The 27404-nt window shown below is 38.2% G+C and overlaps 1 protein-coding gene across 5 annotated transcripts in view; it reads left to right on the plus strand.

The window, feature by feature from the left end:
* The first annotated feature begins 6 nt into the window (after positions 1-6).
* AIG1 (androgen induced 1) overlaps positions 7-27404 on the plus strand; it is a 256859-nt gene continuing 229461 nt past the window's right edge. For 2 of the 5 annotated variants that reach the window (XM_040238595.1, XM_040238596.1), the window contains exon 1: positions 7-210. In XM_040238595.1, coding sequence (XP_040094529.1) covers positions 70-210 — 141 coding nt within the window. In that variant the 5' untranslated portion in view covers positions 7-69. Of the gene's footprint in view, positions 211-332; positions 730-27404 lie in introns of those variants that run through there. The other 3 variants (XM_040238600.1, XM_040238597.1, XM_040238598.1) reach the window with 3 other exon arrangements.

Raw genomic sequence — 27404 nt, forward strand, 5'->3', positions numbered from 1 at the left:
GCCCGGGGTTCCCACGGCGCCCGCCCGCGCCCGGCGCCGTCCTCCCCGCCGCCCAGGCCTTTGGCGAACATGGCGCTTGTCCCCTGCCAGGTGCTGCGGGTGGCCATCCTGCTGTCCTACTGCTCTATCCTGTGCAACTACAAGGCCATCGAAATGCCCTCGCATCAGACCTACGGAGGGAGCTGGAAATTCCTGACGTTCATTGATCTGGTAAGGCCGCCCCCCTCCCCTACCCCGTCCTCCCCGCACCCGGAACCGGCGTGTGTTTGTGGGTGCGTCGGCGTCTGCGCGCGTGCCGCCGGCATCTAGCCGCGTCCTCGCTTCTTCCCCAGTGACTGCGTCTCAAAGGCCCCGCTGCCCCCGCAGCAGTACCTTCGGAAGCACCCAGCGTTGCCTGGTAGTTGGGGCACAAGTGCAGATGGGTCGCGGCCAGGTGGTGGGCTCTTTGGAGGGGAACACACACCTGCTTCTGAGAGGTGCCTGGGGAAGATTCTCCTCTTAGCAAATGGATCGGACGACCTTGATCAGGAGCGGCCTGAGACCCATTCGACCCCCAAGATGCTTTCCAGAGCACCCACCGTGGGATCAATTTGCAGCAGCTGGAAGACACTGGATATCTTCGAATGACTTGAAGCTTCCTCTGAAAGGACCAGAGTCCTCCTCACAAAGAAGAGAAAGATCCTCAGAAAAAAGAGAAATCGCCTAATAAAGTTGTCTTCCTTTTATCTGTTTTTTTTTTTTTTTTTTTTTTGCCCCTTGTCACTAATTTACTTCCAAACTTTGTCCTCAGAAACATTAGAAGAGAAGGATTTTCCAAATATATTCTCATCGTGACGCTACACTTCTCCCTATCTTACCGTGTAAAAGTTCACAGTAGTTTGCATAAGCAACTCCTCTGTTGGCACAACATCATGGCCTTGGAAGTTGTAGTTTGTTCCCTTTTTTTCCGACAGCTTACCACTTCTGGCACTAAAAGGGCCAGAGACTCAGCCTAAGCATAAGACTCAATAAGGACATGGGGTGGAACCTAGGAACTTCAAGGTGATAGGTGTGACTGAGACGAGCTCAAACACACACTAAAAGATGGTCAAGTACAAACAGAGAAAACAAAAGCGAGAAGTTCTAGGGACTAGAGAAAATGTAGACCCCGGTAAACCGGTCGCCAGAACTACCACTACACGAGGTTCGCTGCACAAATGAGATTGTAATCTCTTATTGCTGACCCTTCATTTCGATGAAGAGAACTTGATACCTGTTTTGAGATACTTCCAAAGGCTGAGGATCCTTCAAAGAAATGCAGTCAGCGGGAGTTTTGTGCAGAAATGCCATTTTAAATCTGTATCTTGTTAGATGTGTTCTGAGAGGAATTAAAGTCATTTTTTTCTCAGCACTCTCCAAATTGGGCACCAAGACTGCCCAGGACATAGTGTTTCAGGGGTTTCAATTTTCAGTTCCTCAACTTCCAGCTCTTTCTTGAAACGGATCTGCCTCTGAACATGGCTATTGCCTGCCAGTTCTCCTTTCTTCTGCCCCATTCATCCAAGGCCCAAGCACGTGACAAGGTTCTGTGCTGTATTTATCTGTTCCTTTTAGCTTTCAGAAGATGGACTGGTGTCACTAGAACTATCTTCATATTTGCTTGAAAAACAAAGTCAGACTTGTCTTGACAAAAAGTCGTCTTGGGTTGATTAGTTCATCCATGGGACCTACCTTTTCTAATCTTCCATAGACTCAGTGAAACCTGCAGTCCTGAGATTCTAATAAATATGGATCAGAGCATTAGAAATCATGTCCCCTTTCAACTGTGCAAACTTAGGCTATTTAGATGTTTAAACATTTAGATGTTATTGAAAAATATGTGCATAGATTTTCAGAATTCTTTTTTACTGGCTATATGAAGAAAATCTGTCGGATCACTACCTTATCCTGTTCTTGATCTTGCTTAGAGCTGGCCCAAGGAACTGCATTGAGTTGATACATTGATGAAAACCCCACCAGAACCATAGGAGCTGTGAACAGTTCTCAGAAGTATTAGATGTAATTTTGAGGGTATAGGAGAGAGCATCAGCAGGTGAGAGGGGTAGATATTGAGGGTGTCATTAACCCGTGCAAGAGATGACAACTTCTCACACTGGCATGGCTTAACTGTGTGTTACAGAAGAAGACTCACAAGAAACAATATATCTCTCATAACCTTTGTGTGACATCAAACTTTAATAGAGCCCATCTGACTCTGCTTAAACTGTCATACAATTTGTATTTTAGCATTTGGCGATTGGACCTGCCTGTTTTAAATAATGATAATCACCACAAACATGCATTTGTCTATCAGAATTTAGGCCATGAATTCAAATTTGAAGCTTTTACTTTGTTTCACATTTAGATTCAGTTTGCATAGGGCCTTCAGCCAGTCATTCAAACTCTATCTCTGTGGCTTTGGATTGAAATATAATAAATCCTTAGTTGAGAGTTTCTGTGAGAAAGTACTGTCTAGAATATATTCAAAGAAACACTCATGCAAAGTGTTACTCTTTTTGTTATTAGAGATTTAGAGTCTTTGGCGCATAAGCATTGTACAGCTGTTTAAACAACCATCCTGTCAATCCCTAGTAATGGCATGAAAAGATTAGGCTACTATAATTTACTCATTTAATTTCTCATTTTTTGTGTGTTTAAGAAAATAATAAACACTGTTACTTCAGTGCTTTGGACATTTTTAATGGTTCTAAACCCATTAGAGCAATTCTGAAAGAAGATTTAGTTTCTTAAAACTTCAAGAAAAAGGCCCTTTTTGTAGGCAACTTAGATCACAGAGAATCAAGACATTTATCCTGGTGGTCACACTCTGATTCTGTGATCAGTGGCATCAGTTTACCAAAATGTACTCAGAAATTTCAGGCAACATGGATCCAGGAGAATATGGTTATGCTGTAGTGGCCATTCCAGCCATATCTGTATCTTTCTTTGAGTATGAGAGTCATCCCAATAGAATCAGAGCTCATGGCTAAAAACTGAAATGCAAGTTATTGCTATCAGTAATCTTAACCTATTATTGTTATTCCCTAAGAGCTTCATTTCCTAGAATCAAAGAACAGTGAGGGAACTAAATGTGCTTCAGGAAAATTCAAGTTAGTAAATGGAAATGGAACACTTGGCATGACAGGCAGAATAATAGACCACCCCCCACCCCCCCTAAAAAGTCTGCATCGTGATCCTTGGAGCCTGTAAATATGTGAGGTTACATGGCAAAGGAATTAAGATTGCTAATCAACCGATCTTCAAAGAGAGAGGTTTATCTACAGTTTATTGCAGTTTATCTACGTTACTGCAAGGTTTCTTAAAAGTGAAGGGAGCCAGAAGAGACGAATGAGTTGGAGGAAGATATGACAGTGGAAGAAAGTCACAGAGAGATACAACATGGCTGCCTTTGAAGGTGAAGGAAGGGGCCAAGAGCCAAGGAATGTGGGAGGTGTCTACAGGCTGTAAAGGGCAAGGAAATAACCCCTCTCCCAGAGACTCCAGAAGAAACACAGTTCTGCTGACACCCTGATTTTAGTCATGTGAAACCCATTTTGGACTTCTGACCTCCAGAACCATAAAATAATAAATCTGCATTTAAACCACTAAACTGATGGTAATTTGTTGCAGCAGCAATAGAAAGCTTGTACACTTGGCTGTAAAGCCTGTGACCTAAAAAAAAGCCTTAAACGTTATGGTAGTTATGCAATAAGATCGTGACTTAGATAGTTCTTTATGTATATTAGACAATTGGTTAATTTTAGTTTTAACCAAAATACAGGTTTTTCCCTTCTGCATCTGTGAAACTGCGCTGGGGAGACATACATGTGACAACGGGCAATGTAAGAATCTGTAAAAGTGGAATAGCTTCAGGAAAACGAGGCCTTTTCTTTACTGTGAAGTATTTTAGAAATTATCATTGTGCAGCATGCCATGCCAGGAGGAATACTCTTAACTGGAAGTAAACTGGAGAGAAAGAAATACTGAACTGACTACTGTTCAAATATTTTCTTAACCAGTATTACTGGTGAAGAATTTTCTTCAAATGATGTAGATTCATTCACTTATTCACTAATCAAGTAATTTCCCAAGTTATATAATAATTGACCCTCAACATGACAGAAAGGAAGAATCAGAATCAAACCAACATAAATAAAAGAAAAAACAGACCGGATGTTGAGGCCTAAGAGTAGTACTGGAATACAGTAGGGGTTTAGGAAACATTTGAATAGATAGCATCTTTCCATGTGTTCAGTAAGTATTCTTTCCTTGTGTGTCCTCCTATAAGCATTCAAAATACTGTGGATTTTTGGAAATATATCAATCAGAACTTTACTGAGCTCTATATGATAGAATGTCTAAACCATGAATGAGAATCAACTTCTTTGAAAAACATGAACTGGACATTTGTTATAAAAAATTATTATAGACTTGGGATTTAAGATGCTCTGATTTTAAAAAATTGAAACAGAAATGTGATGATCTGGTTCCATTTGCTCTAGGTTGTGGTTCTCACCGTTTTGAGGGTTATCATGTCTTGCGTGGGTGCGTGCTCAGTTGTGTCCAACTCTTTGTGACCCCGTGGACTAAGAATACTGAAGTGGGTTTGCATTTCCTACTCCAGGGGATCCACCTGATCTAGGGATCAAACCCATACCTCCTGCATCTGTTTCAGTGGCAGGTGGATTCTTTCTCACTGAACCACCTGGGAAGCCCTGTCATGGCTTAGGGCTCCATTATGTTCATTATTTCTCCTGTACTGACTTTCCATTCATGCACAGGCAGAATGTTGGTGAGGCCCTACCTCCTCAAAGTGTGGTCTGAGGACCAGAAGTGATCTCATCTGGGAGCCTCCTAGAAATGTAGAACCTTTGGCTCTGCCCCAGACTTTCTGAATAAGCATTTACCTGTTAATAAGATCATTCTGTGATTTTTTTGCACATTCCAGTTTGAAAAATACTGCTCTAGGCCACACTTGTTTCTGTTTTGTCATTTACTATGGAATAGCTTGTAGAAAACGGCCTTCATATATTAGTTCTGCCTACTGCATTTAAAACATTTAAGCATACTTCAAAATATATTTAATTATGTCACTTTTATTGTGGCATGGTTAAAATGATGTTGTAAAAAAATGACAACTTTAAGAGAAAGAGAAAAATATGTATTTGGCACCAAGGGTAGGCTGTTTGTTGCAACTGAGAAACAAATTTGGCTAATCTTCAGGGAAACCAAGTGAAAAAGAATACACGTTTGATTGCATTGTCTCTACTGTTGGAATAAAGGAAGCATAACAATTTATCAGGAAAAATACAATTCTTTCCAGACAACTGACTTTGCAAGGTTCTTTACCATTCAGCTAGTCATATAAATGACCTTGGGTAGCATAGCAGATAATGCCTTTGATTATTTTCTAGCAGATCATCTATGGAAATATTCTTATAGATTTTTTTTATATTATGATTTTATGAAAGCCAAAGGCATGGTCTTCTGTTTTGACTGGGTGAAGGCAGTTTTGCAGAGGTTTAAGGTAATACAATCTGGATACTTATTTTTGTTATCTAAATCTGTTTTGCAAAAGAATTTAAGAAAACCACAGAGGGAGCAGGATAAATAAGAGCTCAGATGTGGAAAAGCTTGGGGTGTTCAAAGAACAGGAAATGGTCAAGTATACCTGGAGGATACATTTTTTTCTTTTAGACATGCTAAGAATTTTTGACCTTTAAAAATATTTAAAAGGGAGAATGAGCAGCGTAAGTATACTAAAGGATGCATTTGAGTTTGTCTTACATTTTCTTATATACTTGTAAGAAAATATTCTTGACTCTAGTCCATGGCTTAATTTCAAATAGGAAATAAAATATCTTGAGAGGAGAGTCTATATACCATTATGTAACTATGATATTTAGCTTTGCCAGTCAAAACCACATAGTGCCATGTGAAGGCCAGTAGTTCATTGAGTAGTCTGAACAAAATTAGACAGGTTTGTTGTGTTCAATATCATACAAAGAGGGTGAAACTGTAGCTTTTTTTTTTTTTTTTTTCAGTGCAATCAGACTTGACCCTAAATGCATATAAACTTGAAGGATTAAATAATGCTTTTTCCTAACCTGGGGGAAGAATTTTGAGTAGGATACTTTGCACAGAGTTCTCTTCCCTCTCTTTGAAAGTGTTTCTTTTGGATCAAACATAAAATAGGGGCCTGGATTTGTCAGAGTCGGGGAAATAGTTGATGATATAATCACTCATTCCCTTTCTTAGTTGCAAATGTTATTGAAATTACAGAGTCATCTGACCATGCTGAGGTCACTTCTTTTCCCATCTCTGCCATTCCCTGTGTCTGGTATAACATTTAGCAAAATTGGTAGCTGCTCTTGAGGCTTTCATTTGTTTCTCTGTGTTCCTCTGAAATATCACATGTTTCTGTGGAAGTGTGAACAATAGTACAGTTTTCCATATTGAATCAGATGTCCCCGTGATCCAAGCACACTTGGAAAAATCTTACTGCTTAGGATTCCATAACAACATAGCTTGCTTTGTGTCTAGCAGTCTGTGGCTAGACAGTTAAAGGGCCCCTGTCTCCTCTGCCCAGTAGTCCTGCCAGAGGACAGTGAGTACAGGGCTCTCTCTATGCACATGAGAAAACCCCTGGAGCAGATCCATCATGGAGGGCAGCAAGGTATGGGATGTTGCTTCGGTAGGCTGGATCAAATAGGTTAATGGAGAATCACCAGAGAAATTGCTGGAATTCACCAGGTGGCAAGAATACTGTCATTTTGAATCTTGAGCAAATGGCATGTGTTGAAGACAATGCTTTAGAAGCATGAAATTCTAAAAAGTCGTTGAGATAATGGTTTAGCCCCTTCGTGTTGACTTTATATTTAGACCTCTCAGGATGTGTTATAACTTAACAGTTTAATTTCAGATCAACACATAGCATTCCAGAAAGTTTGTACAATTCTGTTGCATAGAATTCCATAGCCTACATGCATGCTCAGTTGTGTCTAACTCTTTGCGACCCCATGGACTGTAGCCCACCAGGCTCCTCTGTCTATGGGATTATCCCAGCAAGAATACTGGAGTGGGTTGCCATTTCCTCTTCCAGGAAATCTTCCCAACCCAGAGGTCGAGCCCATATCTCCTGTGGCTCCTGCCTTGGCAGGTGGATTCTTCACCGTTGAGCCACCTGGGAATCACATAGCCGCCGCCACAATCACTTAAAAATATTAGAATATTTTCCTGTGATATTCCTTTATAGTCAAACCTTCCCCCTGAATCTTAACAACCACAGGTTTGTTTTCTATCCTTACAGTTTTGCTTTTTCTAGAAATACATATATATAAAGCATATGGTATATAGCCTTTGAATCTGGCTCTTTTCATTTCACATAATGCACTTCAGATTCATTCACGTTGCTGTGTGTATCCACAGTTTGTTCCATTTTAATGCTGAGTAGTATTTTATGGCATTGATCTATTGCTTTGTTGATTCACTGATAAACTGAAGTGCATCTGAGTTTTTTTCTAGTTTGGAGTGATTGTAAGAAAAGCTGCTATAAATATTTGCACAAGTTCTGTATGAACATGAGTTTTCATTTTTTCTGGGAGTGGAATCACTTGGTTGTATAGCAAGTATATGGTTAGCCTGATAAGAAACCACCAAACTGTTTTCCAGAGTGGTTACGTCATGTGGCACTGCCTTCAGCAGTTTATGAGAGTTTCAGTTGCTCTGTGTCCTCGTCTGTGGGCATTGTCAACTGTCTTCTACTTTAGCTGTTCTAATTGGTGTACAGTGGTATTTAATTTGCATCTCCCTCATGATTAATGATGTTAAGCCTCTTTTCTTGTACATCCTTATCATATATATATATATATATATATTTTTTTTTTTTTTCTTTCCAGGTACTTGTTCAAATCTTTTGCCCATTTTAAGAAAAGATTGTTTTATTATTGTTAAGCTTAGAGAGTTTTTGTGTATGCTAAATAGAAGTTTTTTGTCAAATATGTGATTTGCAAACATTTTCTTGCTATCTGGGGCTATCTTTACATTTTGTTAGTAGAGGCAGTCCCCGATTTACATTGGTTCAACTTTATAGTTTTTTGATGGTATGAAAGCATTACACATTCAGTGAAAGTTGCTCAGTGGTGGTGTCCAACTCTTTGCGACCCTATGGACTGTATGGTCCATGGAATTCTCCAGGCCAGAATACAGGAGTGGGTAGCTGTTCCCTTCTCCAGGGGATCTTCCCAACCCAGGGATCGAACCCAGGTCTCCCGCATTGTTGGCTGATTCTTTACCACTTGAGCCGCAAAGGAAGCCCTCATTTTACTTATAAGTGAGCAGTTATAGATGATCAAGGGCTCAGACTGTCCTCTAGCAGCTTCCTTTGCTTAAGCAGAAGGGAAAAAAGGAAAGGAACACTCTCATACAGAGGTGGATGTCACCAGAGTGAACCCTCCCATTCTGGATGTGAACCCCGCCATTCTGGTTGTGAGGCCGCTTGGAAATAGGAGCAAGCTCAAGGGGCTCAGAATGTTGGTTGGGACAGGACGCAGGTAGTTAACATCTAGGAGCAGAGTCAGGAAACCAGCATTCACGTCCTATCTACACTGTGCATTGACGGCAGAAGCCAGGGCAAGAAGCTTTACTCTGCCGACCCTTGCTTTGTTTATAAACGTGATATGTAGTACGATATGCTCTTGTGATGCAAGCCTCAGCTCCCAGGCAGCCATGGGGTCAGGAAGGCAAACAACTGATACACTTAAAACCATTCTGTATCCACACAGCCATTCGGTTTTTCACTTTCAGTAGATTATTCAATAAACTACATGAGACATTCAACACTTTATTTTAAATTAAGCTTTGGCTTAGACTGTTTTTCCCAACTGTAGGCTAATGTAAGTATTCTGAACACGTTTAAGGCAGGTTAGGCTCAGATGTGGTGTTTGGTAGGTTGTGCATATTAAATGCTTTTTTAGCTAACGCAGTATTTTCACCTTACCATGAGTTTGTCATGGTACGCATGCACCACACTTTGGTTAATCATTCATCCATTGAAAGTAATCTGGCTTGTTTCTGCATTTGAGCTATTATGTATAAAGCTGCTATGAACACTCATGTATAAGTTTTTATGTGAACATAAGTTTTTATTTCTCTGGCATACATGTCCAAGAGGGCAATTTCTGGGTTTTATCATGATTGCAATTTTAGTTTTAAAAGAAACTATCTAGGGCCACAGAATGGCTATACCAGTTTACATTTCCACCAGCAATATACGAGTGATACATTTTCCCCTCATGTTGACAGTTACATGGTGGTGTCACTATTTTGAAATTTTGGCCATTTTAACTGATGTGTAGTGCCCTCTCATTGTGGTTATAATTTGCATTTCTCGAGTGCCTAATAATCTTGAACATCTTTTCCTGTCTTGCCATGTGTATATCCTCTTTAGTGAAACAAATAGTATTCTTTTGTTAAATTTTACTTTCTGGTTGTTTATTGTTAGTATATAGAGATATAATTGATTTTTACATACTGACCTTATATCCTGTGACTTTGTTAACTCACTTATTCATTCTATGAGCTTTGTTGTGAATTTCATGGAGTTTTTTTTTTTTTTTTATGTAGACAATCATATCATCCGGTAATAGAGACAGTTTTCTTCCTTTCTAATCATCATGCCTTTTATTTCGTTTTCATGTTTTATTGCCTTGTTTAAGATTTCTAATATGATATTCATAATATGCGTTGAGAGTGGATAGTCTTGTCATTTCACTTTTAGGGGGACTTTTTTTGCACTTAAGTATAATATTAGCTATAGATTTTTTGCATACCCCCTTTATCACTTTGGGCACAATTTCTTCTATTTCTTGTTTACCAAGAAGCTTTTTTAAAAAATATCATAAATGGATGTTGAATTTTGTCATGTGACTTTAACTGCATCTATTGATATGTTCATATGACTTTTTCCCTCTTAACATTGATTGATTGTTGGATATTAAGTTGATCCTGCTTTCCCAGAGTGAATGCACTTGATTGTGGTATATTGTCCTTTTTATCCCTGGAGAAGAAATGGCGATTTGCTAGCATTTTGTTGATTTTACCTCTCTGTTAATGAGGAATATTTGTAGTTTTTGTTTTTTGTTTTTTTTTTTGGCCTGGCTTTGATAGTATTGTAATGGTGTAGCCTTATTCCTCGTCGATGTTCTGGAAGAAGACTGAGTAAATTTGCTATTACTTCCTCCTGAAATTTGTGATAGAATTTACAAGAGAAAATCACTGAGCCTGGAGTTTCCTTGGTTGAAAATTCAATTTGGTTGATTTTAAGACATAGGATTATTCAGGTTATTTCTTTTCTTTTGAGATGTGGTAGTTTATATCTTTCAGGGAATTGATTCATTTCATCTAATGTCAAGATTCTCTCCTTTTCTTTCATTGTCTTTAGGGTCTATAGTGATAACCAAAGTTCATTCCTGTCATTGGGAATCTGTATCTTTTTTCTTCATTAGTATGGCTAAGGACTTCTCAGTTTTGTTTTGTTTTTTTCAGAGGTCAGCTGTTGGTTTCATTGGCTTTGTCCTATTGTTTTTCTTTTTTTCAGTTTCATTGATTTCTGCATTTAAACTTTATTACTTTCTCCCTTCTGTTTGTATTGGGTTTAACTGGTTCTTCTTTTATTAGTTTTCTAATGTAGAAATAGGTTATTTATTAAATTGAGTTCTTTTTTCTTTTATAATATTTAATACTGCTTTAGTTTCATGTTACAAATTTTAATATACTTTATTTTCATTGTTGTTCATTTAAAAATATTTTAATATCTCCTTTGAAATTCAAAAAATTATTAAGACTTCATTTTTTTAGAGCAGTTTTAGGTTCACAGCAAAATTGAGGAAATGTAGGGAGGTTTCCTGTACACCCCTTGCCCTCACCAGAGTCTTTCTATTTTACAATGGGTTATTGAAACACGTGGTGTTTAATTTATACATTTTTGGCTATATCTCAGATATGTTTCTGTCATTTTCCTAGTTTAATTTCATTCTGATCAGAAATCATTTTCTGCATAAGTTCACTTCTTTTAAATTTGTTGTTTGTTTTTATGGCCTTGAGTATGGACTGTCATGTTAAATATTCCATGTACACTTGAATGTCAGTTACATTAAGTTAGTGAATAATGTTGATCGGGTCCCCTATATCTTGCTGATTTTCTGTCTGACTACTCTCTTATTAACTGAGAGAGGAACCTTGAAGTCTCTGAGTGTAATTGTGGGTTTGTCTACTTCTTGTTTCAGTTTTACTTCACATATTTTGGGGCATATATTTTGTTAAGTACATACACATTTAGGAATGCTGTATATCTTGATGAATTATTTGTTTCATGATTATAAATATTCTTCTTTTTCCTTGATAATTTTTCTTTGCTTTGCCTGATACTAACATAACTTTTCCAATTTTCTTTTGATAAATGTTGGATTGTATATTTTTTCATCCTTTTACTTTTTTATCTATAGTGACATATTTAAAGTGGATTGTTTTGATGACAACATAATTGAGTCTTATTTTTAAATTTAATTTGATAATCTGTATACTTTAGTAGATACCATGTACATTTAATTATTGAAATGGTTAGATTTAGATATGCCATTTATTATTTTCTTTTTCTGACCTTTTTTGTTGTTCCCTCATTCTCCATTTCCTGCCTTCTACTGGTTTATTTTTTAATATTCATTTTAACTTCACTATTGGCTATTTGGATCATCTCTTTGTATTATTATAGTTGCTGTTCTTTGGATTACTGAATACACAACTGACTTTACATATTCTAGAGTGAATAGTTTACCATTTCAATTAAAACATTCCAACCTTACTGCTTCACTCACCCCACTTAGTTGTCATATTAAGTACACCCACATAACTTGAGAAATCCAGACAGTGTTATAAGTTTTGCTCTCAAGTCAAACGTTTTAAATAACTTGGTTGAGTAAAGTAGTCTATTTATTGACCCAGATATTTACCATTTCTGTTGTTCTTCTTTAAGCCCTTGTGTCCACATTTCCGTCTGATATCATTTCCTGTAAGCCTGAGAATTTTTTTTTTAGTATTTCCTTAATATTGGTTCCACTGGGAACAAATTATATATTTTGGTTTTCCTTAATCAGAGAGTTCCTCCTAATTTTGTTTTCAGTCCTGAAAGATATTTTCACTGCATATAAAATTCTGTTTAATCTTTTATCACTTGAAAGATGTTGTTCCACTGTCATCTGGCTCCTGTGACTTCTGATGTGAAGTCTACAGTCATCCCAACCATTGCTCCCTTGAATGTATTGTGTTATTTTCTGCTGGCTTGCTTGAAGTTTTTTCCCTTTGTCTTTAATTTTCAACAGTTTGATTATGATGTGTCTGGCCATGTTTTTATGAGTTTACCCTATTAGGAATTTGGTAAAGAGCCTCTTGATGAAAGTGAAAGAGGAAAGTGAAAAAGTTGGTTTAAAGCTCAACACTCAGAAAACGAAGATCATGACATCTGGTCCCATCACTTCATGGGAAATAGATGGGGAAACAGTGGAAACAATGGCTGACTTTCTTTTTTTGGGCTCCAAAATCATTGCAGATGATTGCAGCCATGAAATTAAAAGACGCTTACTCCTTGGAAGGAAAGTTATGATCAACCTAGACAGCATATTCAAAAACAGAGACATTACTTTGCCAACAAAGGTCTGTCTAGTCAAGGCTATGGTTTTTCCAGTAGTCATGTATGGATGTGAGAGTTGGACTATAAAGAAAGCTGAGAGCCAAAGAATTGATGCTTTTGAACTGTGGTGTTGGAAAAGACTCTTGAGAGTCCCTTGGACTGCAAGGAGATCCAACCAGTCCTTTCTAAAGGAGACCAGTCCTGGGTGTTCATTGGAAGGACTGATGTTGAAACTGAAACTCCAATACTTTGGCCACCTGATGCGAAGAATTGACTCATTGGAAAAGACTCTGATGCTGCGAAAGATTGAGGGCAGGAGGAGAAGGGCACGACAGAGGATGAGATGGTTGGATGGCATCACTGATTCAGTGGACATGGGTTTGGTGAACTCCGGGAGTTGGTGATGAACAGGGAGGCCTGGCGTGCTGTGGTTCATGGGGTCGCAGAGAGTCAGACAGGACTGAGCGACTGAACTGAACTGAACCTCTTAAATCTATGATCTTTAACACAGTTTGAAAAATTTTCAATCATTATTTCTTCAAGTATTCTTTCTGCATCCATCTGTCTCTTTTATCTCTTCTTCTCAGACTCCATTGATAGGAAGATCATACCTTTTGATTATTGTCCCACAAGTTTCTGAGGACTTGGGATTTTTTTTCGTCTAGTCTTTTTTTTCCTCTCTGTTCTTTAGGTTCTGTGATTTCTATTGATTTATCTCCTAATTCAGTGACTATTTCCTTTGTTATCTACATTCTGCTATTAAAAACATCCAGTGAGTTTTAAAATTTCAACTTTTGTCTCTTTCAGCTCTAAAATTTCTGCTTTTCTTCATAGCTTCTGCTTCTCAATTAAGTATCTCTCTCTTTTATCCTTTTAAACAATGTTCACCTTTACCTTATTCAGGATTGTTGAAGAGCTGCTCTAAAGTCCTTGTGTAATAATTCCAACATCTCTGCCAACCTGGAATAAGTATTTGTTGTCTTTTTCCTTGAATATTGATCAGATTAATGTCCTTTGGAAAATGGTTTTCTGTTTGATTGTTTAGGAGGCAATCAATCAATTTAGGTGCAAAGTTCATATTCTGTCTCATAGTGGTTCTGATGTCAGCTGTAATTTCAAATACTCTGCCAGGATTTTTGGATCTTACTGGAGCTTATACCACTCAGGAGTTAGTCGAGAACTAGTGTAATCGTTTCTATGGTAGTTTATGTCTTGACACCTCTGCTGAGCCTCTTGAGGTTTGTTCTGGTCAGGTCCAGGACTTATGTTAGTCCATAACACAGACTTAGGAATTGCTTCTTTTCATGTGTCTTCTCTCCATGATTTCTCCCATGCTCTAAAACTCTCACATACTCTTTTTCTTGGTTCCTCCAGTCAGCAGGATGGAGGCCTCTCAGAATTTTAGCCTCCCATGCCGTTGTGCAGCCTACACAATTGGAGCTTTCTTGTGGACAAGCAGCAGGAGAACCCTTTGTAAGGTCTTTTCCCAGTTCCTCTGGCTGGAAAGATGGGCTTTTCTTGGGGTTTTCAGGTACCTGTGCTGTTGCCAGTGAAGCTCTTTATCTGGGGCTTGGCTTCATAGCAAAGCTGAGAGTGAAATAAAAGGTGAAAAAAAAAATTCAAAGTCTCCAGCACACAAGAGTCATTTCCCCAGTCCTCTGGCTGGGAAAAAGGCAATTCTCCTGGAGTTCTGGGTGTTTGTGCTTGCTGCATAATTCCAGGATTCAACTTACCCTCAAGTCAATTCTAGGTGAGAAAGGACAGTAAAGCTCCATGAACCTCACACATTACGGGTCTTTGTTTAAGTTTTTCTCTAACTCCTGATACACCTAATATGTGTACTTTTCAAAGTCTTCAGGTAGTTGGTTTTTGTATTTTGTTAGGAGCTTTAGTTATAGTCAGTGGGAATGTTGGGCTGCAATCAGCTTTCTTCATCTTGGCTGACAGCAAAAACACCTTATATATCATTTTATTACCTGTTTTCCACCTAGAATATTTTGTAAATAATTCCATGTCAGCATACGTTCTTCCATAACATGATTTTTAATGACTGCATATTCCTTCCTATGGGAGTTTATATTATTGATTGTCTTAGTGAATATATGGATAGATAAATCTTTACATACATCTGTGATTATTTTCTTAGGATAAATTCTTAGAGGCAGAATTGATATACAAAGTCCTTAAAAGAGTATCTTAACTTTAGGTCAATCAATTTATAGTCTCTCCAATATTTAGAGTATTTATTTCTCTATTAATGCTCACATATTTTCTATGAATAGAAAGATAATGCCAGTGATCACTGGAGGTACTTCAGCCCCCCAGTTTCCTGTCCAGGAGATGCTCTGCAAATACTTCATCACATTATCTCATAAATATAAGTGATTAGTTGTCTTTGACTGTTTATAAAACCCAGTGGTATTATACATGTTTAGTATGGGCTTATAAATGCTTAAGGCAAATATAAATCTTTAAGTGCCTAAAGATTCCATCTTAATTAGGATGGAATTGACATGGCTGAAGTGAGCAATATAGCTTTCTATACACTGTAATCATGGGTTTGCTTGTGCATTCCATTCATCTTGCATTGAAATTGTAATTTAGCTGAGTCATGAATGATTTATTAGATTCAGATTGAAAAGTCAACATTAAGAGTCGAGGAAAGTGTGTTTGCTGTAGCATTACCTATCTTTTTCTTTGTAATTACACTTACACAATGTTGCTATTTCTGAAAAGGCATATAAACATTTCTGTCCCACTCTTGCAACCCCAGGGACTGTGTAGCTCATGAGGCTCCTCTGTCCATGGAAGAGTAGGTTGCCATTCTCTTCTCCAGGGCATCTTCTTGACCCAGGGATCAAACTCAGGTCTCCAGCATTGTAGGAGATTCTTTGCCATCTGAGCCGCAGGGAAGCCCTACATGAACATTAAGAATTCATATAGAATGGGAAAATATCCTCTTCTGGAATATTAAAGCATTGTTCTATACCAGAATAGATAACTTCTGTATCAGCCCAGGCCCTACAGAGAAAAGAGATGGGATGCTTAAAGTGAGAAATTTAAGTGAATTTAGGGAAGGAATGATTTACAAGGGTGGACAGGGTATAGCGAAGTCACACGAAACAGCACAAAACTTGTGGCCTAGTAATAAGGGTAGGTTACCACTGCAAGGCCTGAGCAGAGCCTTTGTTTCTCATCTAGCCTGCAAAACAGAACAAATATCCCAAGGTTCTTTTTCTTTCTCTGTCGGATTTTCTGCCAGTACTCTTTGTCGGTTAAACACTGCAGGAAATCAAAGGGTAAGAAAGCCTCTTGATGCAGTGCACAGCTATCTACCAGGGTGCATATAGGAAAAATTATGGAGTTTAAATCCCCTACCACAAGTGCATTCAGATGTCTCTGGTTAATTTGTAACCTTTTGTATTTAATGAAGGAAAATTTTTGTCTCAGAAGGTATTAATTTATAGTTGAATATAGAAAATGATCATTCTTGACATATGAAATTTCTTAGCAAAATACACTATACATTTACTGGAGTATATGCAACATATTATACCTATTAAATAGAGGTGTTATAGCATAAGAGATGAATGCTTGTGTTTAGAAGTCAGATTGAATTTGAATCCCAACCTTTTCATCTGCCAGTTATCTGACTCTGGGTAAATTTATCCCATCTCTAAGGCCTAATGTTGTCATTGCTGTTGGTTTTAATTTATTAAATGGGAATGATAATAGTATCCATCACATAGAGTTGTGAGTATTAAATCTATTAATGTTTGTTAATTGCACAACCCAATGCCTGGCACGTATCAGTTAGTTAATAAATGTTATCTTCTTGTTGTTCAGTCACTAAGTTGTGTCTGATTCCTTGGGACCCCAAGGACTGCAGCACATCAGGCTCCCTTGTTCTTCACCAGCTCCCAGAGTTTGCTCAAATTCATGTCAGTTGAGTCAGTGATGCTATCTAACCACCTCATCCTCTGCCGCCCCCTTCTCTTTTTTGCCTTCAGTCTTTCCCAGGATCAGGGTCTTTTCCAGTGAGTCAGCTCATTGCATCAGGTGGTCAAAGTGTTGGAGCTTCAGCTTCAGCAACAGTCCTTCCAATGAATATTCAGAGTTGATTTCCTTTAGGATTGATTGGTTTGATCTGCTTGCAGTCCAAAGGGACTCTTAAGAGCCTTCTCCAGTACCACAGTTCAAAGGCATCCATTTTTCAGTGCTCAGCCTTCTTTATGGTCCAACTCTCACACCTGTACATGACTTCTGGGAAAACAATAATTTTGACTATATGGACCTTTGTCAGCAAAGTGATGTCTTTGGTTTTTAATATGCTGTCTAGGTTTGTCATAGCTTTCCTTCCAAGGAGCAAGTGTCTTTTAGTTTCATCACTGCAGTCCAAAATTCCACAGTGATTTTGGAGCCCAAGAAAATAAAATCTGTCACTAATTGTTTAATTTAGCATTTGGAAAGAATAGAGAATTCAGTGATTAAGTGCACAGGCTCTCGAGTAAAATCTCCTGGGTCAGCAGCCTAGTCCTGCCTCTGAGTCTTTCCTTGGGGTAGCCACGTTTGGTGACCTCATTTCTTCATTTCTTCATTATATATTTATGTATCTATAATGAAACTTCATAATAATATAAAAAATTTAGAATTAACAGTCAGCCTGGTTTCACAATCTGAAAGGGTAAGTCCCATGAAAGCTAGTGAAATTATCTCCAAATATGTAATCAATAGCCCTCCATATCTGCTGGTGTAAAACCTGAGATGATAGTACTGGAGCTGTTTTCCTGTTTCTGATTCAGGGATAAAACTGTCTGGAAAGACTTCTCTTCTTTTATTCATTTTTTCTATTTTATTTTTAATTAACATACACTAAATTTGATTTTTTGTGTATATAGTTCTATTTTAACACGTGCATGGATTTGTGTAACTGCCACTGTGATCAAGATACAGAACACTTCCATCGTCCCATAAACTCCATCATGCTATTTATTTGAAGTCCCCCAATTCCTAACCACTGTTCCCTTCTCCATCACTATATTTTTACCCTTTCAAAAATGTCATAGAAATGGAAGCATACAGTTTGTAATGTTTTGAGGTCACCTGGGAAGGACTTCTTTGTTCCAGTGGTGTGGATCTGAAGGGTGGCCAAAGTGATGCCTAACTGGTGCCTGTAAAACCCAGAAAATAAGTAGGCAAGAAGCAAGTAGGAAAAAGACTAACAGAAGTGCATTGCATCCTGGGAAATTCATATACACAAACCAAGTGCTGTAGGTAGTAGTGTACTCTTGGATTTATAGTTTCTTTTTCATGAACTCCATTACTTCAGAGTGATAGAGAACCAACCCATGAGTGCAGCAAAATGCCTTCTCAGTGGGCAAATGCTCACTACTTGGAAGGCTTACAAAATACTACTGAATTGAGCTAAAATTATACATATACATTATTCAGTTCAGTTCAGTCGTTCAGTCATGTCCAACTCTTTGCGACCACATGGACTGCAGCACACCAGGCTTCCCGGTCCATCACCAACTCCCGGAGCTTACTCAACCTCATATCCATCGAGTCAGTGATGCCATCCAACTATCTCATCTGTCGTCCCCTTCTCCTCCCACCTTCAATCTTTCCCAGCATCAGGGTCTTTTCTGATGAATCAGTTCTTCACATCAGGTGGCCAAAGAATTGGAGTTTCAGCTTCAGCATCAGTCCTTCCAGTGAATATTCAGGACTGATTTCCTTTAGGATTGACTGGTTGGAACAATACAATAATAATTATAGATTGTATTTGACCATAATTCTGGGACTAGAGGAGCACTGAAGAAAAAGAGTGACCCTCAGATTAATCTACATATACTATCTGTTGGAAAAATATTAGTCTTAGATAAATCTTTTTGTTGTTGTTCCAAGCTGAGTAAATAGAGAAGCAACTTATATACAACCCTTGAAAATTATTTCATAATATGGGAAACTGGAGAAGGCAATGGCAACCCACTCCAGAGCCTGGTGGGCTGCCGTCTCTGGGGTCTCACAGAGTCGGACACGACTGAAGCGACTTAGCAGCAACATGGGAAACAGAAGTGAAAGTGAAAGTCACTCAGTCTTTGCCACCCCATGGACCCCTTTGAAATTCTCCAGGCCAGAATACTGGAGTGAGTACCCTTTCCCTTCTCCAGGGGATCTTCGTGACCCAGAAATCGAACCAGGGTCTCCTGCATTGCAGGCAGATTCTTTACTAACTGAGCTACAAGGGGAACAGAATATCATCCTAAAAACTCACAAGAGGAGCATGCTAATAAGGTTTTTTTACGCTAGGAAGCCAAAAATGTGGTTAATAGAAAACTGTTCAAAATCCTCAGGCTCATTAGAATGAGTAGTATCCAAGAAACAGAGTACAAGATCGAAAGTTGAGAATGGAGAAATGAAAAGACAACAGACATGAAAAGGAAGGTGGTGACAGAACATTAATTGCAAGACTCTAAAAATGCAGTGGCAAAATTAGATTTACAGTGGGGCCAGTAACAACTAAAATTGATATTGTGGAAAATCAGATCAGTGTGGTGGAGAACAAGCTAAAGAAATTCAGAATTCAAAAGAAAAAGGAAAAGGGACTAAAATAATGAAAATGAGGCTATAAGGTAGAAAGAATGGAAATTCAATAACAATTATTACTCCTGAAAAATAAACCACAGCAATTGGGACAGAAATAATAAAAATAGAAAAAAAAATTCCCAGAGCTGAGAGAAAAAAGGTCTGAGTATATGGATTGAAATGTTCATATTTCTCAAGCAAAAGAAATAAGAAATGACACACACCTGGATTTATCCTGGCAAAGTTTATGATTTAAGATAGTTATTAACTATCATGTAAGTCTCCATGTGTGAAAAACAAAATAAAATATAAAGAGTACTTTTAACAAATTACCTGCTGTGGAGCAAATATTACGATACTCTGAGTCATCTAAATTTAGACTGCAGATTAAAGAAAGTAACAGAAACACCTACAGAATTTTGAGGAGAAAATGATGTGATGTAAAATTTCATGTTCAACCAAGTTATCTTTTCAAGTTCTGGCAATTGACATATATTATCAGTTATATCAGATTTCATAAAATCCTACCCCTGTTTACCTCTTCTTGTTTTTTAAATTCTATTCATTGCTGCCTTTTCACAGAACAAGCTGAGAGAGGAATTAAAAATGTAAAATTCAGGAATGAATAGGCACAGTATAAAATTTGTCCTTGAAAATAATGAATTATAAAGTCTAAAAAATTTGTTAGGTTTTCTAAAGTAGCAAGGAGTAGTGGAATAGTTAAAAGCTAAAATGTCACTAAGAGAGACTTTTGGCCAGTAATCTAGCCTGAGTTAATGAAGTCTGAATTATATATTTTCCTTTTTTTAATATAAATTTATTTATTTTAATTGGAGGCTAATTACTTTACAGTATTATATTGGTTTTGCCATACACCAACATGAATCTGCCACAGGTGTACACGTGTTCCCCATCCTGAACCCCCCTCCCACCTCCCTCCCCATACCATCCCTCTGGGTCATCCCAGTGCACCAGCCGCAAGCATCCTGTATCCTGCATCGAACCTGGACTGGCGATTCATCTCTTATATGATATTATACATGTTTCAATGCCGTTCCCCCAAATCATCCCACCCTCGCCCTCTCCCACAGAGTCAAAAGACTGTTCTATACATCTGTGTCTCTTTTGCTGTCTGTCATACAGGGTTATCGTTACCATCTTTCTAAATTCCATATATATGCGTTAGTATACTGTATTGGTGTTTTTCTTTCTGGCTTACTTCACTCTGTATAATAGGCTCCAGTTTCATCCACCTCATTAGAACTGATTCAAACGAATTCTTTTTAATGGCAGGAGCTAATTACAATTTGTATATACTTATTACAGTAGTCTCTCTGCTTGGAAGTATTTGTCCAGATTAGTTCTTGACACTCTAATCAAGAAAATAGCATTAGAGGGACTTCCTTGGTGGTACCGGTTAGGACTTCACCTTCCAGTGCGTGGGGTGCACGTTTGAACGTGGTCAGGGAGCTTGATGTGGACCATTTTAAAATCTTTACTGAATTATTTTACAGTATTGCTTCTGTTTTATGTTTTGGTGTTTTGACCATGAAGCATGTGGAATCTTAGCTTCCTGACCAGGGTTCGAACTTTAATAAGTATATCCAAATTGTAATTAGCTCCTGAAAGTGCTAAACTGAGCAGTGTTGGTTTTGCTGCTTCCATTGCAGTTTATGTGAATGAATGTAAGTTGATATACCTAAACTGGCTGAATCACCTTTTCTAAACCTTTAGAATGCTTTCATCATTGGTCAGTTTCAAAGGTAAATAAGTATAGTCTTATTTAGGCCAGTCTAAAATGAGAGACGTCTGTTGCTCCTCTCTTTACTCTTAAATTCTGATTTCAAATGAATTAAAAAACAAACCAAAAAAGAAGATCCTTGTATTGTCACGGTAAGTAAAACTTAATCTTGAAACCTCACTGTATAAATTTCCTTGGTCTAAGATTTTACCTATGCGCATACCACCACAGTGCTATAAATACTATATAATGGTCAACAAATACTATATAATAATAATTGTTTGGAAGTTTTCTTAATGACTTCCCTGTCTTCAAAAAGTAACTTTAAAAGAGAGTAGCCTTCTATTTAGACATGGTCTCTATCAAATATAAGTTAGAAATTAATAGGAGTTTATTACATGCGTGCGTGTGTGCTCAGGCATGTCCGATTCTTTGCAACCCCATGGACTGCAGCTTGCCAGGCTCTTCTGTCCATAGGATTTTCCCAGGCAAGAATACTGGAGTGGGTTGCCATTTCCTTCTCCAGGGAATTTTCTCCATCCAGGAATTGAATTCACGTCTCCTGCATGGGCAAGCAGATTCTTTACCACCATGTCACCTGAAAAGCCCTATATCATAGATACTATATAACACAGTTACAGTTGCTTCATTCCTACTTTACATTTTTACTGAAGGGCAACCTAGAATTATCATTTTAAATGAATTTTTCCTTCTAATATTTAAAATTTCTTCATACATTAAAGAAGTTAAACTCTTGACTGTAATAAAGACATCTGAGCCAATTTCTGTTTGCCACAGGGAGCCATTTATGATGTGACCTCATTTGATATTTTAAAAATTGCCATCAATGACCTTAGACATAAATAGAAAGGGGAGCAACACTTTCCCAAAGATCTAAATTATAAAGGAAAGTGAGACTTCTTTTTCCAAGGGAATGCCTCTCAGAAGTAACATCCCTTGCTTTTTGCTGAACTTGGGATTGCTCTGTTACTTTGCAGTAGGATAATTTCTCAGAGACATTCTGCTGTAGCATCTTTTCCAGTCCTTACGCCCCTCTCCTTTCCTCATTTTTTAGCATAGATTCTGTGGTCCAACCTTGTAATCACACCCTTGTAAACCATCAGCTACTATATCCTTTTTTGCCTTCAGTCTTGTTCGCTTAGAAAATCTGTAATTCTGAATAAACTCAACCACCTACTTACTCATTCTTGGCCCTGAGCAGTTGAGCCCGATTAAAGTAACTCACGGAAGCATGCTGTTTGGCCTTCCTTCGGATGTGTGACCACAGATATCCTGTGGGCTCTCAGTACTGCCTAACAATGCATTTCCCTCATCATTTGACTCTCCTGCTCTCACAGGACCTCTTTCCCCTGTGTCCTTTTGTCTTCAGATCTTGAGCACCCTTTCTCTGATCCCCTCACTCAGAGAAGTCTTCATACTGGCCAAAGAGCATGGCGAACTTACTGTTTGTTTCAGTTAGGAAACCAAAGCAACCAGAAGAAACCTCTTCATTCTTCCCCCATCAACCCACCTTCATGTGAACCGTACTCTGTGTTCCCTCCTGTTAGGGTGGATGACCTGCCCGGACTTCTAAGAACAGCTCTTCCATGTGTGTCCTGGACTCCAAAACTTCTTGCCTACTTGAGCATTCCATTACTGAAATCATTTCCTCTCCTTCCTGTTTTATTCAATTTTCCATTTCAGCTTCTTCATTTCCATCAATCTACAAACATTTGCTATCTCTTATCATAAACAAAACAAATAAAATATATCTCAGTCTTTAATCTTTTATGCTACCCTGTGTCTCTTGTTCCATTTCCAGCAAAACCCTTTGAAAGAACTGTCTGTGCTTCCAGTTTCCTCTTCCTCTTCGCCATTGTCTCTTATACAAGTAAGGTCACCAGGGACCACCTCATTGACAAATACAGTAGCAATAATAATTTTAAGTCTTCAGTTAACTTAAACTCTCAACAACATTTGTTCCAGCCAGTCACTTTCTCTTTCTGGAGACAATTTCTTAACACTCGGTTGCTGGGAAAGTACATTCTCCTGGCCTTCCACCTTCATTTCTGACTCTTTCTTCTCAGTCTTCCTTTCCTAACTCTCTTTCTCTTCTTAAACTTTCAATTTCAGATGCCACAGAAATCAGCCCTAGATTCTCTTTTGTGTCTAGTCCGTATTCATTCCCTGGGGGAACTCATCTAATATCATGACTTTACATACATTCTATTGATGATTTTCCAGATTTATATTTTGAGCCCCAGTCTCTTCTGAGCACCTTATTCTTATATCCAACTGCCTGATTTGTGTCTCTGCTTAGAGGATTAATACACATTTCAAACTATGTTCAAAAAAGATTACTGGTTTCACCTTCCAAACCTGTGTTCACCTCATTGTTCTCCATTTCAATAATTATTACCATCCCCCAGGACTGCAGTGTTGTAAAAACCCAGGTTACATTGTTCTTGTGAATTAAGTGAATTTTTATTTGTGTCTTCTGTGTGTTTTCCCCAATGGGCATCTTGTTTATAATGGGCTTAAAATGGTAAACAATTGAGCATCAGGACCTAGCTCTTGAAATTTTCAACCTACTGCAGATGGTGATTGCAGCTATGAAATTAAAAGACGCTTACTCCTTGGAAGAAAAGTTATGACCAACCTCAACAGCATATTAAAAAGCAGAGACATTACTTTGTCAACAAAGGTCCATCTAGTCAAGGCTATGGTTTTTCCAGTGTTCTCGTATGGATGTGAGAGTTGGACTATAAAGAAAGCTGAGTGCCGAAGAATTGATGCTTTTGAACTATGGTGTTGGAGAAGACACTTGAGAGTCCCTTGGACTGCAAGGAGATCCAACTAGTCCATCCTAAAGGAGATCACTCCTGAGTGTTCATTGGAAGGACTGATGTTGAAGCTGAAACTCCAATACTTGGGCCCCCTGATGCAAAGAGCTGACTCATTTGAAAAGACCCTGATGCTGGGAAAGATCGAGGGCTGAAGGAGAAGGGGACGGCAGAGGATCAGATGGTTGGATGACATCACCAACTCAATGGACATGTTTGAGTGAACTCTGGGAGTTGGTGATGGACAGGGGGGCCTGGTGTGCTGCGGTTCATGGGGTTGCAAAGTCAGACACGACTGAGTAACTGAACTGAACTGAACTGAACTGAACCGAGCAGCTACTATACTAATAATATGATGAAAATTGTGAACTAATGTAACTTGGTTGGAGAAATTGCTGTAAATCAGGGAATAATCTTCATACTGGCCAAAGCACACACATAATGCCAAAAAATCTTTAACCAGTTTTAGGTCTTGGAGATTTTTTAGCAAAGGGTTTTAGATTTTTTTTTTTTTTAAAAAAAGAATCAGTTTTTAACCTAGTTCTTAGGGAAGTAGCAAATATTATAAAAATTAAGGTAACTGTAAATGGAAAATAACCTTTAAGAATTGTGTAAAATTTTAATAAAATAATGGGTAAAGAACCTGAATAGACATTTCTTAAAAGAAGACATACAAATAACCCAGTTATATGAAAAGGTTCAGTTCAGTTCAGTTCAGTTGCTCAGTCGTGTCTGACTCTTTGCAACCCCATGGACTGCAGCACTCCAGGCCTCCCTGTCCATCACCAATGCCTGGAGTTTGCTCAAACTCATGTCCATTGAGTCAGTGATGCCATCCAACCATCTTATCCTCTGTCATCCCCCTTCTCCTCCCGCCTTCAATCTTTCCCAGCATCAGGATCTTTTCAAATGAGTCACTTCTCATCAGGTTCAGAACATCACTAATCATAAGGGAAATGCAAATCAAAACCACAATGAACTATCACCTCCCACCTGTTAGGATGGGTATTGTTAAAAAGACAAGCAATGACAAGCATTGGCAAGGATGTGGAGGAAAAGGAGTGCTTGGACACTGTTGGTGAGAATGTCAATTCATGTAGCCATAGTAGAAAACATTATGGAGGTTTCTAAAAGATTAAAAATAGAACTGCCATTCGTCCATGGTAAGTTGTTTCAGTTGTGTCCGACTCTTTGTGACCCTACAGACTATAGCCTGCCAGGCTCCTCTGTCGGTGAGATTCTCCAGGCCAGAATACTGGGGTGGGTTGCCATGCCCTTCCCCAGGGGATCTTCCTGACCCAGGGATTGAACCCAGGTCTCCTGTACTGCAGGCAGATTCTTTACTGTCTGAGTTACCCATATGACTCAGCAGTTACACTCCTGGATATATGTCCAAAGGAAATGAATTCACTATCTTGAAGAGATGCCTGCATGTCCATGTTCATTGCAGCATTATTCACAGTTGTCAAGATATGAACACAACCTAAATGTCTGTCATTTTATGACCAAATAAATAAAATGAGATACATAGAGAACATTATTCATCCTTAAAAAAGAAGAAAATCCTGCCATTGGCAGCAACTGGAATGAACCTAGAGAAAACTTTGCAAAGTGAAATAAACCAGACACAGAAAGACAAATACTTAATGATCTCACTAATATGGGAAATCCAAAATAGTCAAGGAAACAGAGACTAGAGTGGTGCTTTCCAGGAACTGGGTGAAGGGGACAATAGGGAGATTATTAAAGGATGAAAAGTTTCAGTTATGCAAGATGAATAAGTTCTGGAGCAGTATTATATTGTACACCTGAAATTTTCTAAGAAGGTAGATCTTGAGCACATTGAAAGAAAGAGAAAGGAAGGAAGAAAAGGAGGCAGGGAAAGAAAATGTGAAGTGATGGATATGTTAATTAGCTTGTTTGTGGTAATCATTTCACAGTGTATACGTGTAACAAAATATAAGTGATAAATCTTAAATATATACAGTTTTGTCAATTGTACTTCAATAAAGCTGAAAAAAATCAATTTTTACCTAGTGTTTAGAGAAATAACCATAAATCATTTTTTTGATTTGACCAAAGATGGCCATGGTTGTTTTTGACTAAAAAGAGGTAAATATTATGTAGAAAATCTGAAAAAACAGACCAAAAAAAATCCTGAAACTAATAAGTGTTATAGCAAGATTACAGGATATACTCACTTTCCTGTATACTAGCAATAAACAGATGGAATTTGAAATTTAAAAATGCCATTTACATTGGGATGCCCCAAAATGGAATACTTAGGTATAAATCTAAACCAATATGTACAGGATCTATATGAGAAAAACTAGAGAATTATGATAAAACCAAAGAAGAACTGAATAAATGGAGAGAGAGTCTATCTTCATGGATAGGAAGACTCAAGTTGTTCCTCCCAATTTGAATCAATGCAATTCTAATAAAAATTCCCAGAAAGTTAGTTTGTGGATATCAAAACACTGATTCTGACCAAAGACCCAGAAAACCAACAGAAAACTGAAGAAGACCAAATTTGGAGGACTGACTCTACCTGACTTCAAGATTTGTAAAGCTATAGTAATTAAGACAGTGTGGCATTGGTGAAAGAATATATGAGTAAATCAGTGGAACAAAATAGAGGGTCCAGAAATAAACCCAGACAAACGCAGACTACTGATCTTTGATGTGAAGAAACAAAGGCTATACAATGGAGTAAAGATAGTCTTTCCTGGAAAAACTGGATGCCTACATGTAAAACAATGAATCCAGACATAGACCTTACACTCTACAAAACTTAGCTCAAAATGGATCACAGGCCTAAAGGTAAAACACCAGGCTATAAAACTTAGAAGACAACATAGGAGAAAACCTAAATGACCTTGGGTATGGTGATGACAGTTTAGATACAACACTAAAGGCATGATCCATAAAAGAAATAATTGATAAGATGGACTGTATTAAAATTAAAAATGTCTGCTTTGCAAAATAAGCTGAGAAGACTAGCCACAGAATGGGAAAAAGTATTCGCAAATAAAAGGGACCAACAAGGGATTAGTCTCCAAAACAGACAAACAGCTCATGCCAATCACTGTCAAAAAAAAAAAAAAAAAAAACCCAATCAAAAAATGGGCAAAATATCTGAATAGACATTTTTCCAAAGAAAACATAAGTTCAGCTCAGTTCAATCATTTAGTCATGTCTGACTCTTTGGCGACCCCATGGACTGCAGCATGCCAGGCCTCCCTGTTCATCACCAACTCCTGGAATTTACTCAGACTCATGCCCATCGAGTCAATGATACCACCCAACCATCTCATCCTCTGCTGTCCTGTTCTCCTCCCACCTTCAGTGTTTCCCAGCATCAGGGTCTTTTCAAATGAGTCAGCTCTTTGCATCAGGTAGCCAAAGTAAGTTCCAGCTTGAGCATCAGTCCTTCCAATGGCTATTCAGGACTGATTTCCTTTAGGATGGACGGATTGGATCTCCTCGCTGTCCAAGGGACTCTCAAGAGTCGTCACCAACACCACAG

The sequence above is a fragment of the Oryx dammah genome, unplaced genomic scaffold, assembly GCF_014754425.2.
Source record: "Oryx dammah isolate SB20612 unplaced genomic scaffold, SCBI_Odam_1.1 HiC_scaffold_4, whole genome shotgun sequence".
Taxonomy (NCBI): domain Eukaryota; kingdom Metazoa; phylum Chordata; class Mammalia; order Artiodactyla; family Bovidae; genus Oryx; species Oryx dammah.